This window comes from Pristiophorus japonicus, chromosome 15 (genome assembly GCF_044704955.1).
Source record: "Pristiophorus japonicus isolate sPriJap1 chromosome 15, sPriJap1.hap1, whole genome shotgun sequence".
NCBI classification, from domain to species: domain Eukaryota; kingdom Metazoa; phylum Chordata; class Chondrichthyes; family Pristiophoridae; genus Pristiophorus; species Pristiophorus japonicus.
This window is the reverse complement of record NC_091991.1, coordinates 56,730,554-56,745,158: the sequence shown is the minus strand read 5'-3', so window position 1 is coordinate 56,745,158 and position 14,605 is coordinate 56,730,554. Positions and strand designations below refer to the sequence as shown.

The window sequence follows — 14,605 nt, the reverse complement described above, 5'->3', positions numbered from 1 at the left end:
CTGTAACCTACCCAGCGCAATTTCATGTGCATTTTGGGTATAATTTGCCGATTGAACCCAAAGTGGAAACTCTACCCCATGTTGTTACACAGATTTAGTTTCCTTTCTCAACTTCTGTAAGTATTCAATGAAGGATAGATTAGGAATCAACATTGCTTGAAAATGTCCTCTTTTCCTATTTGTATAAAAGTGTTCTACAGTGGGTTTGAATGGTACTACAGGCAGATCATCCGAAATCTGCAGTTCCAGCATTCGGAATGTTCCAGAATCTGGACACCGGGCCGATCCATGACGGGGTCATCCAGAAAATGTTCCGAAATCTGGACCCGCCACCTCTCGGCGGGCCCGACCGACTCCCCCTCAGCCACCGGACCCCCTCCCCACCTCAGCCCGGGCATTTCCAGATTCGGGACGTCGGAAAGATGTTGCAAAATCCGGAAATACCCAAGATCTGCAACGGCTTCGGTCCCGAGGTTTCTGAATTTTGGACGCTCTACCTGTATAAAGATTTTTCAGCAATTTTGAGGATTCACGCCATTTTGATACATTTTACAATTATTAAAAAGAAAGGAAGGCCTTGCATTTATATAGCACCTTTCTCATCCAAAGTACTCATTGGATAACCCTAAGGGTTTTTCTTTGACAGGAATGAGCATGGAGTTGATGAACTTGGACAGTTTAATTAAAGATAATATTTTGGGTAATATGAAGCATCGATCACACGTATTTATTGCGTTGTCAATTTTTATGTTAATCTAAGTTTTTATGCTTCTGTGTGATGCACAATGTAAGTGGTGATGCAAATAAATGCTCCACTGTTCTGGCTTAGAATTGTAGAATCTTATAGCACAGAAGGAAGCAATTCGGCCCATCATGCCTGTGTCGGCTCTGTGAAAGAGCCATCTCGTTAGCCCCATTCCTCCTTTCTTTCCCCATAGCCCTGAAATATTTTCTCCTTCAGGTATTTACCTAATCCCTTTTGAAAGTTACTATTGAATCGGCTTCTATCTCCCTTTCAGGCAATGCATTCCAGATCATAATTCACTGTATATAAAAAAAAAAATGTCCCCTACATAACATGTCAAGCACAAGTCACTGAAGGTGAAGGGCACCCACACAGAAATCACCTCCGCAGAGATATAGAGCAGAGCACAAAAAATATGTAGAGAAATACATTCCGGACCAGAGGAAAATGGAATAATTATACAGTCCTGATGTGCAGTTTTGAACATCTTACGAGCTGGGATCCTAAAATCAAACCATTTTCTCAGAATTGCTGAGGCACTGACCGATAGCAAAGATCAGATATTTAGATCCTTGAAGATATTAACAGGTGGGATCTTCCCTGGCCCTACGGGTACTTATAGGTGATTATTGGTGTTATCAGGATGGGATTTTCCCAGACCCTGTGCTTCGGTGCAGTGTTGGCCATTTTTAAACCTGCTTTTAAAGTATTATAGAGGGCTCTAAAAATACTTCTCCTTATCCCATGACAGTGCCCTAAATATGCAAAAAAAAAACAAGTTTAAAAAAAAAAAAATACCCAGCTTCAAAAATAGTTTTAAAATTTGCAATTATTTGGTCAGAGGGGGAAAAAAACCACCAGCTAAGAAACCAAATGCTCCCTTTCACCATTAAAGTAATCATTTGTTCTTTGCAGGAAACTTTACTGAATGAATGCTTAACACCTAAACCTATTGTTACATTTAGAAAATTAAATGGATTAGTATGAAGAAAAGGCAAAATACTGCAGATGCTGGAAATCTGACGGCATCTGTCGATAAAGTAGAAGTCAGTTGATGTTTGTGGTATAAACGTTCCTCAAAACTGTTCTGTAACATCAAATGTCAACTGACTTGTATTTTCTCGATGGTTGCTGCTTGACTTGCTGGATGTTTCAGTGTTTGCAGTTTTTGTTTTAAATGGCTTAATAGTTATGCTTAAAAATATCTTAAGAATGAGAAAAATACACTTGTTCTACAATTTGTTCTGCTCACAAGTTTTACGCTGTAAAGTAGATTATCAGCCAGTTCAGCAGTTCGGTACAGCAGCACTTGATTACAGTAGCTAACAGAATCCTTGATAATGAGTCATCACTATTCATTGCCTCTAGAGCAAAGAACATTACTGTATACCATTCCCAATGGGTTGGCTACTGCTTTCTTTGATATCAATAGCAAATGTAAATGAAGAAAGTCAATTGGTATTTCTAGCTAAATGTTACTTTCTGTATATTACTTCAGTATAAATATACTGGTTTGAATGAGGGAGTTGTATTGCACCTTCCACCAAGACAAAGTTGTTGATGCTTGTGACAACCCGATGAAATATTACTATGGTCTTTCTCTATAATAAAACACTGCTGTGCTATATGTGTTTAAATGCATCAATAATGTTCATAACAAAACGTCACGTTCAAAGTTTTCTTTGTGTATAGGACTTGGAAAAAGGCAGATTTGAAAGAATTTTACATCACAACATGCAATTATTTTCTCCTATTATTTAAATGAGGGAAGCTTTACATTATGGATCAATTCAATGATTCCACACTGCTGACATGGAGTTTCACTCCGTGAAATCGGCCTCAAGTGTTCATCTTTCAATGTAAATAAATCTGTTTTGTAATAAATAATTTACTTCTCTGGTTGATACAGTACCGAAAAAGGTAGAACAATGCAGCCTTCGGTCGCCTGAAGAAAAGAGTGTTGGAAGATCAGGCCCTCAAATCTGCCACCAAGCTCATGGTCTACAGGGCTATATAGTGATACCTGCCCTCCTGTATGGCTCAGAAATGTGGACCATATACAGTAGACACCTCAAATCGCTGGAGAAATACCACCAACGATGTCTCCGCAAGATCCTGCAAATCCCCTGGGAGGACAGACGTGTCAGCGTCAGCGGCCTCGATCAAGCCAACATCCCCAGCATCAAAGCACTGACCACACTCGACCAGCTCCGTTGGGAGGGCCACATTGTTCGCATGCCTGACACAAGACTCCCAAAGCAAGCGCTCTACTCGGAACTCCTATACAGCAAGCGAGCCCAAGGTGGGCAGAGGAAACGTTTCAAGGACACCCTCAAAGCCTCCTTGATAAAATGCAACATCCTAGCTGACATCTGGAAGTCCCTGGCCAAAGACCGCCCTAGGGTGGAGGAGGTGCATCCGAGAGGATGCTGAGCACCTCCAGTCTCATCGCCGAGAGCATGCAGAAAACAGGCGCAGACAGCGGAAGGAGCGTGCGGCAAACCAGTCCCACCCACCCTTTCCTACAACGACTGTCTGTCCCACCCGTGACGGAGACTGTGGTTCCTGTATTGGACTGTTCAGTCAGAGTGGAAGCAAATCTCCCTCGATTTCGAGGGACTGCCTATGATGATGGGTAGAACAGTGCATTGGAGCACCAACATACGCCTTATGTTGGTTTGATTTCCTCCTCATGCCATTAAGTTTTCAACTTTTAAAATGCCACTTTGGGAAGTGAAACTTGGGAGAATTGTCATTTGACCTCTTGACATGCAACTCCTAATAGCTGGTTGAGTGCCATTGGCAGAAACTGGAGATTGGCCACCTGCATCATCAATGAATGTCATGTACACCAAAGAGATTGGAAAGAAAATGGGGATCTTTGAAGCCTTCACAAAACTTGCAACAAATTGCGCAGTTAAATTTGAAACACTTGCACCTTAGCTGAGGATAGATAAAATACTCTGCTGCAGCAGTTAGTATTTGTCTTTTAAAAATGAAAGTTTTAAATTGATATTTTGATATCAGTTTGCAAGCTGAAAATGTGAGGAGCTGAATTGGTATCAGTTGAGATAATTTCAATTTTCATTTCATGCCAACTCGAGAGTGGAGGCTTGGGAGCCAAGATGCCAGATGCCTGCCTCCCTTCTTGGTCAAGTCCTACCTAGTTCTAACTTTCTAAACAGTTGACACCTGGTACACAGGATAGAGAATAACTGCTGATTTGTACAATACAATGAGAGCTGCTGACTCATAAACCAACAGGCTAATGTAAGCAGATGCAATTTTCGATTTTCTTTACTTCAATGTTGGGAGAATTAATGCATTTTTCCATAAACCATGTGGAGGCAGTACTTTCAGTGTCATGATCTCTTCTACTTCTCTTGCCACCCTTATTTTCCTTTTAAATTAAAGGCCGAAGTAGAATTGACCCTTCTCCAGATTGCATTCTTGTCCTTACTATTCAAATCATTCTGACTTTTTGCATTTGTTATAAAAAATTACTTTGAATTCAATAAAATTGAAGTTCAGTTAAATGTAGATAATGGATAATATTTTGGGAATTGCTTTGAATAACCAATATATAATTCATACAAGTGTTTGAACTTGCATGTCTGTTGACTTGCGATTTTGCAGGACCACAGTACGGAACTTTAGAAAAAGCATGGACATCATTAATGATGGAGGCAGAAAAAGTCAGTGAGCTGCACCTGGAGGTCAAGAGTGCATTGATGAATGAAGACTTTGAAAAAGTCAAGAACTGGCAGAAGGAGGCCTACCACAAGCAAATGATGGCAGGCTTCAAAGAAACAAAGGAGGCAGATGATGGATTCCGCAAGGCACAGAAACCCTGGGCCAAAAAAATGAAGGAGGTAAGGAGTGACAGATGATCTGTCAAAGTTAAACTGATAAATGTTGGTATTACACAAATCTTTCCAAATATATTCTAGGCAACACATTTGAAGTGAATTTCTAGGGTTAATTCAAAATGTCATTAGGAGATTCTGAGTGAACGCCAAAAGGAGGAAAAATCAAGATCTTTCATCTCCAATCTGGTCACAGAGTGAGGAAGTATCACGCGTGATTTACCTCCAGACGGCACAGTTTCTAAGGGAAATTGGCAGTGGACACGTAGCAAGTTTCTTGTCCATTCTCTTGGCTAGGAAAGGTGTGGGGAAAATGATCATGCATTCAAGCTCCACAAGTTTAAGATCAGTGCCAAGCTGAATCCATTTTACACCAATGCAAATTGGCTGTAAAGGCCCAAACTGACTCTGAAAGGAAGCAGCATTATAGTCGTTGCTCCTCCGGTGTCGGATTCGGCCCTGACTTTCGATTAAATTACACTCTAACTGCAATATCAGCGTAAAATGAAATCACTTTGCATCAACACTACAGTTATTGTGTGAATGCACTATTAAAAAGGAGGGGGAAAAAAACCTTTAAAAGGAGACATTTCTCAAACACACGCAATCATTTGTTTTAGATTGAAATGAAGTAAATAGAATGGGAAGAGGCTCATGTTTCTGTGCTGTAAATTCTATGTAATTCTAGTAGTAAGTTGTCATTAAAGGAAAAGAGTGCAAGTATTTAAAAACCGAACAGAAATATTAAAAGTAATTGCCACACAGTTTTATGTGTTGCCAGACATAATTTGACTAGTGCTACAATTTATTACTCAATGTTTGTCAAAGGTGTCCTTTTACAGCTCGCCTATCTTTTACATTTCTTGATAATCTTCCAGGTTGTAAAAAAGGAAAGTTTCATTGGTAATCAACCAAATTATTCTTTTTTTTTTTTCCTTTTTTGAGGTGGAAGCTGCCAAGAAGGCCTATCATGCAGCTTGTAAAGAAGAAAAATTAGCAATATCCAGGGAATCGAGCAGCAAAGCTGATTCAAATGTAAACCCAGAACAACTGAAGAAAGTGCTGGATAAAGTAGAAAAATCTAAGCAGGATGTCCAAAAGGTAAAACTATTTTATACTGAAGCTATCCAGAGATGTCAAAATATGTGACACAAGTAGAATGCACAGCCACTCAGCTACATAGATTGTACTGCTATGTAATGGATGGATATGCAGAATCTCAGAAAAATATATATTCTAACATTCAAGAGACAATCAAATGATAATGGAAACCTCTGAGGGTAAAGCAGGAATGCTGCCACTTGCTGGGCTGAATCCCCCGACATCTGTGCTGAGTGGATATAGATACAAGGTAGAAATTTGGATTGACAAACATTTAAGCAGCACTACATTCACACAATCCCAGCCCAGTCGACACTGCAAAGTCCTCCTCAATAACATCTGGGCACTGGTGTCCTATGCAAAAATAGTGCACACAGGAATGTAATAAGAGCTTAACATTCTCTCGCTACATTCCTGTGCATATTATTTTTACACAGACCCTAACCCATATGTTGTGAAATTGAATTCACTAAATCTGGTGTTGGTTTATGGGCTAGCACCAGGAAAAATGACCATCAGAGATGCTTGATTGTTTTACAAACCCAGCTGGAAACCTGCATCCCTACCAGGTCTAATGTTTGTGACTCCAGTCCCATTATGTGTGGTTGACTCTGAAGTGACCTAACAAGTCATTTAGTTCTTAAAAATTGTTGTAGACCACAATCATAAGAAAAATATCAGACTGGTCTACTTGACATGACCCAGACATTGGATCAGAATTAGATTCAGGCAAGCCCAGCCCAGTTGATTCTGCAGAGTCCTCCTCAACAAAATCTGGACACTAGTGTCCAAATTGGAAGAACTGTTCCACAATCAAGTCAAACCTCAGTCTGACCCAGACTCCTCCATCACCATCCCTGGATTTGCCCTCTCTGAGGCAGAATAGGCTCACCAAAGGTGGGGGCACAGTAATATACAGTCAATCGGCTTGGCTCTGGGAGTCCTCAATTTTGATTCTAGACCCCATCAACTCGTGTGGTTTCAGGTCAAGCAAGGCAAAAAAAAAAACCCTGCTTATTCTACCTATCATCCCCACCTGCCCAACTGATGAACCAGAACTTCTTCACGTTGGGGGAAGCAAGGGCACAGAATATATTGTGGGTCAGGCACTTCGACATACCAATAAAAGTGGCTCGGTAGTCCTACCGCTGACCAAGTCCTGAAGGACATTGCTGGACCTGCATTAGGTGATAAAGGAAGTAATGTACATATGTCATCATCTACCTGTTGCAGACATTCCTGTCCATGATAACATTAGCATGGACACGATGAGCTGAATAGCCTCATTCTGTGTTGTAATTTTTCTACAACTACCAAATTGAGCTTTAACATTGTATGATTCTATTTGGAAATTAATGATTATCATCCATTCTCTTTTACCTGCGATGTTAAATGTTGCATTAAAACACAGTTTTAAAAAATATAGGGGGGATAATTGCGGTCGGAGGCTTCCTCTGTGATTCCGGAGGAACGGAGGATTCCGGTCGGAGGCCTCCATTCGCAGTCCAGCGTAAGGGAACACATCCTCCAGGTCGGTATGCGTGTACTGGAATCACGTGGGCCTGGACCACCAATCACTATGTAGCATTCTCATTGATAATGGGAACTCCATTTATACGAGCTCCCATTACTATCAATGAGAATATCCCCCCCAAAACAAGAACACAGCACAGTAAATTAAAAAAATCACCTCACATATTTAAAATTAATTGTAATTGAATGTTTTAGAAAAAAAATATATTTCTAAGAATTTTTTTAATGTGTTTTAATAGGGTTAAAAATAAACTTACCTTAATGGACAGGGTTTTTAATTTAAAAATGAGTGATTAAATTACATTTTTCTATGTTTTAAAACTCTTACACTGGTAAAAGTAGGCTATACGCCTGCTCTTACCAGGCGTAAGAGTTTGAAGGACATTCGCTGGGCAAGAGTTGGGCAAATAGCTCTGCCAATCTCTGCCCCGCTCTTGCGCATTGCGCGCCGAGAACCGGCATTTGCGAGGTCTCTTCGGGTGCGTGCGCACATCATACGCCACCGGCGAGGTTGCAATTTTCAGCCCATGGTTTTCTTTATTACAATAGAAATACATTGTTCCATTTGAAAAATATTGCAAGCTTAGTCAGTGCTTTGAGTCCTGCTTATGTGTTTCATGTATCGTACTGTTTTGAATATGATGCATCAGCTGATGTGGATTTCACAACTGGTTTCTTACTTTCTAGACAAAGGAAAAGTATGAGAAAAATCTAGATGAATTGAATAAGTCCACACCACAATATATCGAAAACATGGAGCAAGTCTTTGAGCAATGTCAACAGTTTGAAAACAAACGACTAGATTTCTTTCGAGAAGTCCTTTTGGAGGTTAAGCAACATCTTGACCTTTCTGCCACCAGGTAAAAAATATATGATCTGTTTGTTGTGAATTATATGGAACTGAAATGCTCAATGTTTGCACTGTTTGAAGTAGTTCCAAACAAAATTACTTGCAGCATTTTAAGTGTACTGTAGGATCTACAGAAAGAAAAACTTCTATTTATATCGCGCCTTTCACAACCTCGGGACGTCCCAAAACACTTTACAGTCAATGAAGAAGTTTTGAAGTGTAGTCACTGTTGCAATATAGGGAAGCGCAGCAGCCAGTTTGCACATAGCTAGGTCCCACATACAGCAATGTGATATGACAAATGAAAAAAATTTTTTGTGATGTTGATTGAGGTATACATATTAGCCAGGTCACCAGAACTGCCCTGTTTGTCTTCAAATAATGCCATGGGGCCTTTTATATTCGCCGAGAGAGCTGACTGAGACTTGGTTAACGACTCATCCAAAAGACAGCACAACTGACAGTGCAGTTCTCCCTCAGTATTGCACTGGAGTATCAGCCTAGAATATGTGCTATAAGTAGTATACATGCATTTACCTATCTAACTGCTCCTGCGCTGGCGAGTATGTGGCTCCATTAGTAATCCTGAGATTACTACCTTACATAAGAGCATAAGAAATAAGAGCTAGAGTAGGCCATTTGGCCCTTCGAGCCTGCTCCGCCATTCAACAAGATCATGGCTGATCTTCTACCTCAACTCCACCTTCCTGCACTATCCCCATATCCCTTTGTTCCCAAAAATGTATCGACCTCTGTCTTGAATATACTCAACGACTGAGCATCCACAGCTCTCTGGTGTCGAGAATTCCAAAGATTCACAACCCTTTGTGTGAAGAAATTTCTCTTCATCTCAGTTCTAAATGACCTACCCATTATTCTGTGACTGTGACCTTGTGTTCTAGATTCCCTAGCCAGGGGAAACATTTTCTCAGCATTAACCCTGTCGAGCCCCTTAACATTTTTTTTTACTTTTTCAATTAGATCACCTCTCATTCTTCTAAACTCTAGGGAATATAAGCCTAGTCTATTCAATCTCTTCTCATAAGACAATCCCCTCATCCCAGGAAATAGTCTAGTGAACCTTTGTTGCACTCACTAAGGCAAGTATGTCTTTACTTAGGTAAGGAGACCAGAACTGTATACAGTATTCGAGATGTGGCCTCACCAATGCCCTGTATAATTGTAGTAAGACTTCTTGGGGCCGAAATTGCCCCCCTGCCAGAAATGAGGCACATCTACCGTGTTTGAGCTGTTTTCACCACCGTGGTGGATGTGGTGGCCTCTTGCGCAAAATTCCACTCTTGTTTTTTTTTCCCCAAGCAGACTGGAAGTCGGTCTTAATGGGGGCGGAAGTGAGGCAGAGAGCGGAAGTTCGGTCACTAGAGGAGCGGAAATGGGGGCGGGTGGTCTGCCCGCTGCTGTCACTCAACAAAGCGCTGATTACATCATCACGCTGGCGCGTCACCACATCTTTCCCCTTCACTTAAAGGGGAGGGCCGGTGCGAGCTCTGCATTTATTTTAGTTCGGTCCACTGGGACACCAGGGAGGGTTTTGATCGGGCCAGTAGCCTGGCATCCAACAGGGGATGCCAGGCTGCCTGTTGCCGGCCAGGCCAAACTCGGGGCCATTAATTGTCGGGCCGACCTGGCAGTCGGCAGACAAAAAAAATAAGATGGCAACTGCGGCAGTGTGCCCTCCCCTTTAATGGTGGCCGCACCGCCATTTTGCAAACACAGTGCACCGACAGAAAAAGCTGTTTGTGGTAACGAGCGGCGGCAGCAAGATTTTCTCCCCGGAATTTCGCGTTGGGGGGAACATCAGCGTTGCGCACTCTGATGACGCACTTAGTACGGATCGGCAGTGGGGGGAGCGGGATACCGCAGGAGAGCAGTTTTCAAAATGGTGGCCATTCTACTCTGCCGCATGGCTGCCGATTTCCGGCGGTAACAGGCCTTAACGGAAGAGGCAATTTCGGCCCCTTTTACCCTTGTACTCTAATCCCTTTGTAACAAAAGGTAACATACCATTTGCTTTCCTAATTGCTTGCTCTACCTGCATGTTAACTTTCTGTGATTCATATACAAGGACACACAGGTCCCTCAGAATGCAAACATTTCCCAGTCTTCCACCATTCAAAAAATATTCTGCTTTTTTGTTTTTCCAACCAAAGTGGATAACTTCACACTTCTCCACATTGTATTCCATTTTCCATGTTCTTGTCCACTCAGTCAACCTGTCTATATCTCTTTGCAGCCTCTTTGCGTCATCCTCAGAGCTTACTTTCCCATCTAACTTTGTAGAATCAGTAAACTTGGATATGTTACAATCAGACGCTTCATCTAAGTCATTAATGTAGATTGTAAATATCTGAGTCCCAAACACTCATCCTTGTAGTACCCCGCTAGTTACAGCCTGCCAGCCCGAAAATGTCCCGTTTATTCCTACTCTCTGTTTTCTGTCCTTTAACCAATCCTCAATCCATGCTAATATATTACCCCCAATCCCATGAGCCTTTTATGTAATAACCTCTTGTGTGACACCTTATCAAATGCTTTTTGAAAATCGAAATACACTACATCCCTCTTATCCATCCTACTAATTACATCTTCAAAAAACTCTAACATATTTGTCAAACACCATTTCCCCTTCATAAAACCATGTATACTCCTTTGTCGTCCTACTTCTTAGTCTGCTTCCTCAATCCTGGAACTCTTTTTTTTCAGGACCTTAATCCTGTTCATGGTTGGTTTTGACAAGGACCACAACTTCACCGGATTCCCCATTCTTGCCCAAGAGCATCTGTGCCCACTTCATGCTTTTCCTTACTCTGGCACCAGGGAAGCATTTGGGGCTGATGTTTATGCTTCCAGATATGATAGTTTGCCACTCTCACTATTGAATTTCCATTATCACTGAATTCTGGCACTCCATTTTTCTTTCTTGGACAACCACTTTTTCCACAGTGTCGTGGCGTTGCGCATGGCTGTTCTTACCCAAGTTCTCGGCCTTGGAGCAAGTATTTAGTACCCTCGGAATCTCTGCGGTTCCTTCTCTTCTCATCATGATGGATGCCCATTCTCTTCCAATCCTTATCTTCTGTCACTGGCATAGCGTGACCACCTCTTGGAAAATATGTTCAAGAAATCGCTTGCTTTCCATATGTAATGGAGGTGTATCCCACTGTTAGTCAAACGCAGTAAAGTTCAGCTTGAGTGAGTGCAGCTGGAGATACTAGAACAGATTTTTAACTGGTTGTCTGGTGTAAATGAATCAGGAGCTCCCCAAAATGGTGTTGGGTCACCTGTTTACACAGAGGCTGCCACCAATTTGGTAAGAGCCTTTAGATGGGCAACTGGTGTGCCTGCCTGTCTCTGGCAGGAGGCTACTTTTCTCATACGAATTGGTGTCCTGTGATGAACACAGGATCCCAACTGCAATTTTTAGGTACTAATGGCAGAGCATGCATTATACATGATCAGACTATTTGTTAAGCTGCATAATCAACATTGCTTAGAGACCCCTGAAGACTGCTCATAAAATGTCACAAACCTTTTATTTTGCTGTGGGGCCAGCAGGAGCAGGAAAATACTCCAGCCCGCTGCTGGACTGTGTGTTCCTTGCACCTCCCCCCCGCCAACACACAGGCCTGGACTTTCGGGTGGCTATGCATTTCATGCTTCCCCAACCGACATGCTGCATCGAGGTGTCAGTTTACCACACACAGGTTATTGGTTTGATGCAAATGAGGTCTAGGCCTCAACAGCAGCAACAACAGGTGGGAGGTGGGTGTGCTTCAGCTGTTTTGTGACAAAAGTTAAATTGACCTCACTTTGTACAAGTGTATTTGCGCTGAATACTCCAATCGTCCAGGAACTCCCACATCCAGCATGATTTGCACAACATGGGTTGGAGATGAATTGAAACAGCCTTTCTGGGTAGGTTGGGCATTCCATTGGGAATGCATCTTATCCTCAAGAATCCAGAGGAGGGTATTCTGCACCAACCCACTGTTACCCAAGTATGCAGGTTCACATATCCCACAAGGGTTCTTGGGCATGCCAGAGGAGATGAACTTGTGTAAGTTAAAGGAGTGCATTCACAGTGACAGACGTGCACAACCTGCGCTCCCACAACAGTGTCAGTAAATGATTGCACTAGGTGGAGCTCACTTGTTTTACTATGGCTTCATGGTGTGAATGGCTTTTAATTGTACTTTGTATCTTGGCAGAGTGGCCTGTTGAGGTATAGGCATGCATGAGATGCAATGAAAGAGATGTAAGTTTGTGAGAGAGCTTGGCATGGGCAAGCAATAAATGTGGAACAGGCAATTCTTTGTGGAATGCAAACTTGGCTCATGATAGTTGACAATAATGTGTAGTCTCAGAAAAAAGAAAGTGCTTTCACATTCTCAGAACATCCCAAAGCACTTTGTAGCTGATGAAGTATTTTGAAGTGCTGTTACTTGTTGTAAAGTCGGCAAATATGGCAGCCAATTTGCGTGTGCCCAGATCCCACAAATAAGGACTGCGATGAATGACCAGATAATCTAATTTAGTAGTGTTGGTTGAAATGTAGCATTGGTTGAGGGATAAATATTGGCCAGGTCATCTTACCAAATTCCTTTAAGGTGTGCCTTTTCTTGTGCATCTGTTACAGATAGTTTCAGCAGTGTTGAACCTGGTCATCGCCTGCTGCGAGGAATGGTGCACTGCTGTCGTCTTTGGGCGCCCTAAAATACCACACTGGGCAGCCATTGCACCCACCTCCTGCAGGTGCACATCCATTATGTCAGCCATCAAACCGGGTCAGGTGCTACTCCAGTCACTCACTTTCCCATAGAATCCATTTCATGCCTTTGCATTGAGCTTCCTTTCACTTCCTTTTTGTCTACCACATTTTCGCTGCCCTCCAGCCTTAGCGAAAGCTGATAAATATATAAAATTCATTTTTGAAGCTTTATAAAGGCGGAAACAAAATTTACTCCACTGTGCAGCTGTGCCCACATCCTTCTAAATTTGACCTGCTAGCTGGATTTTCCACATCCCTCACCAGGTTGGCTCCTTGCATAAAATTAAAACTGCACAATAGACTATGAAGAATTATCCAAATAAGCCAATATGATAGAGGTGTTCAAAATTATGAAGGGATGGAACAGAGTCAATAGAAATAGATTGTTTACAGTGATGGAGGTGTCCAGAACAAGGGGGCAGATAAATAAGATTTTGTCATGAGTTCATTTAATATCTGATCTTTACAGCCAGCAGAAAGAGATCTTTCATTGCTTAGCTGCATGAAAAGATGGGTCTTGCCATAAGAAAGCATTTCAATAATTTTTGCTTCCAGTTCTTTGCTTTTGTGAAAGTTGGACCAGTAGACAGGAGTTGCAGAAGCTGTAAAGATTTCTGTTCTTTGGTGAGTTGAACCAGGAGCTGCGGCAGCCTTAATGATTTTTAACTGGAAACCATTGCATCTCTGTGTTTTAAAAGACAATCATTTGCCAATTCTTGGGAGTTCTGATCATAAAAATAGCTTTTTAAATTGAGTTGTGTGCTCCAGCAACAGTACTGTGAGCTGGGGTGGGGAGAGTCACATTCACACACATGTTGTGGTGATCTTGTACAATGCAAGTGTGTGGCTAAAGGGACTCTATCTTTTATATCTAATGCTTGATGTGAACGCGATAAATGTCCATTCTTTTGACAAACTTCATCTTTGCTTTTTGCTTTCAAAGCTATAGCGCTGTATATCAAGAGCTGGAACACACTATTAAGTCATCAGACCCGCAGGAGGATCTGAAATGGTTCAGATGTACATATGGTCCAGGAATGCCTATGAACTGGCCACAATTTGAGGTATGAAAGCTGAATTGAATTTAGAACTTTACCTACTTCATTCTATTTGTTTGCTGTCATCTTGCTACACTGGAAGTTAATTAGAACTAAGGATGTAATAAAACAACTACAGTGATTCGAGACATTCTCAAAAGGGCGCTCAAACTAATGGCAATCATTCTCCTATAATGTTTTTTTTTAATTCTCTCTCTCCAATTTCTCTTAGTTCTTCTTGTTCAAGTACTCTCATTTCTTATGATATTCTTTTTGAAGGACACAGGCACTTCATTATGACCTGAAGGCACATGTGCTGTATGATTCAATGGGATCACTTGTCAGAATTTAGTTATATTGTGTCATTGTTTGAACATAAAATTTCAATGTTTTCATTATTAATAATGGATGAAACATGCTAACAAAAGTTTGATTACAAATAAAATATGCATAGAATGAATAATTCACATTAGTGTGTAAGTAGGAGTCTTATTGTTGCAGCTCTGGTCAGATCATTGAATTTCTTTGGCGTTGCCTCTAGAGTCCCCCAAGGATCTATCCTTGGCCCCCTCCTATTTCTACTCTAATATTGTGCTTCGGTGATGCAATTGGAAGACATGCCGTCAGGTTCCGCATGTTCGCTGACTACACCCAACTCTACATCACCCACAACCCTCTCGACCC

At 41.6% G+C, this 14,605-nt stretch overlaps 1 protein-coding gene across 7 annotated transcripts in view; it reads left to right on the top strand.

The window, feature by feature from the left end:
• The window catches only part of LOC139280789 (protein kinase C and casein kinase substrate in neurons protein 2-like), a 147,316-nt gene that overhangs the window by 103,866 nt on the left and 28,845 nt on the right, over nt 1–14,605 (top strand). For all 7 annotated transcript variants that reach the window (XM_070900487.1, XM_070900481.1, XM_070900484.1 and 4 more), the window contains 4 exons: nt 4,382–4,617; nt 5,557–5,712; nt 7,933–8,105; nt 13,828–13,948. In XM_070900487.1, coding sequence (XP_070756588.1) covers nt 4,382–4,617; nt 5,557–5,712; nt 7,933–8,105; nt 13,828–13,948 — 686 coding nt within the window. The remainder of the gene's footprint in view (nt 1–4,381; nt 4,618–5,556; nt 5,713–7,932; nt 8,106–13,827; nt 13,949–14,605) is intronic.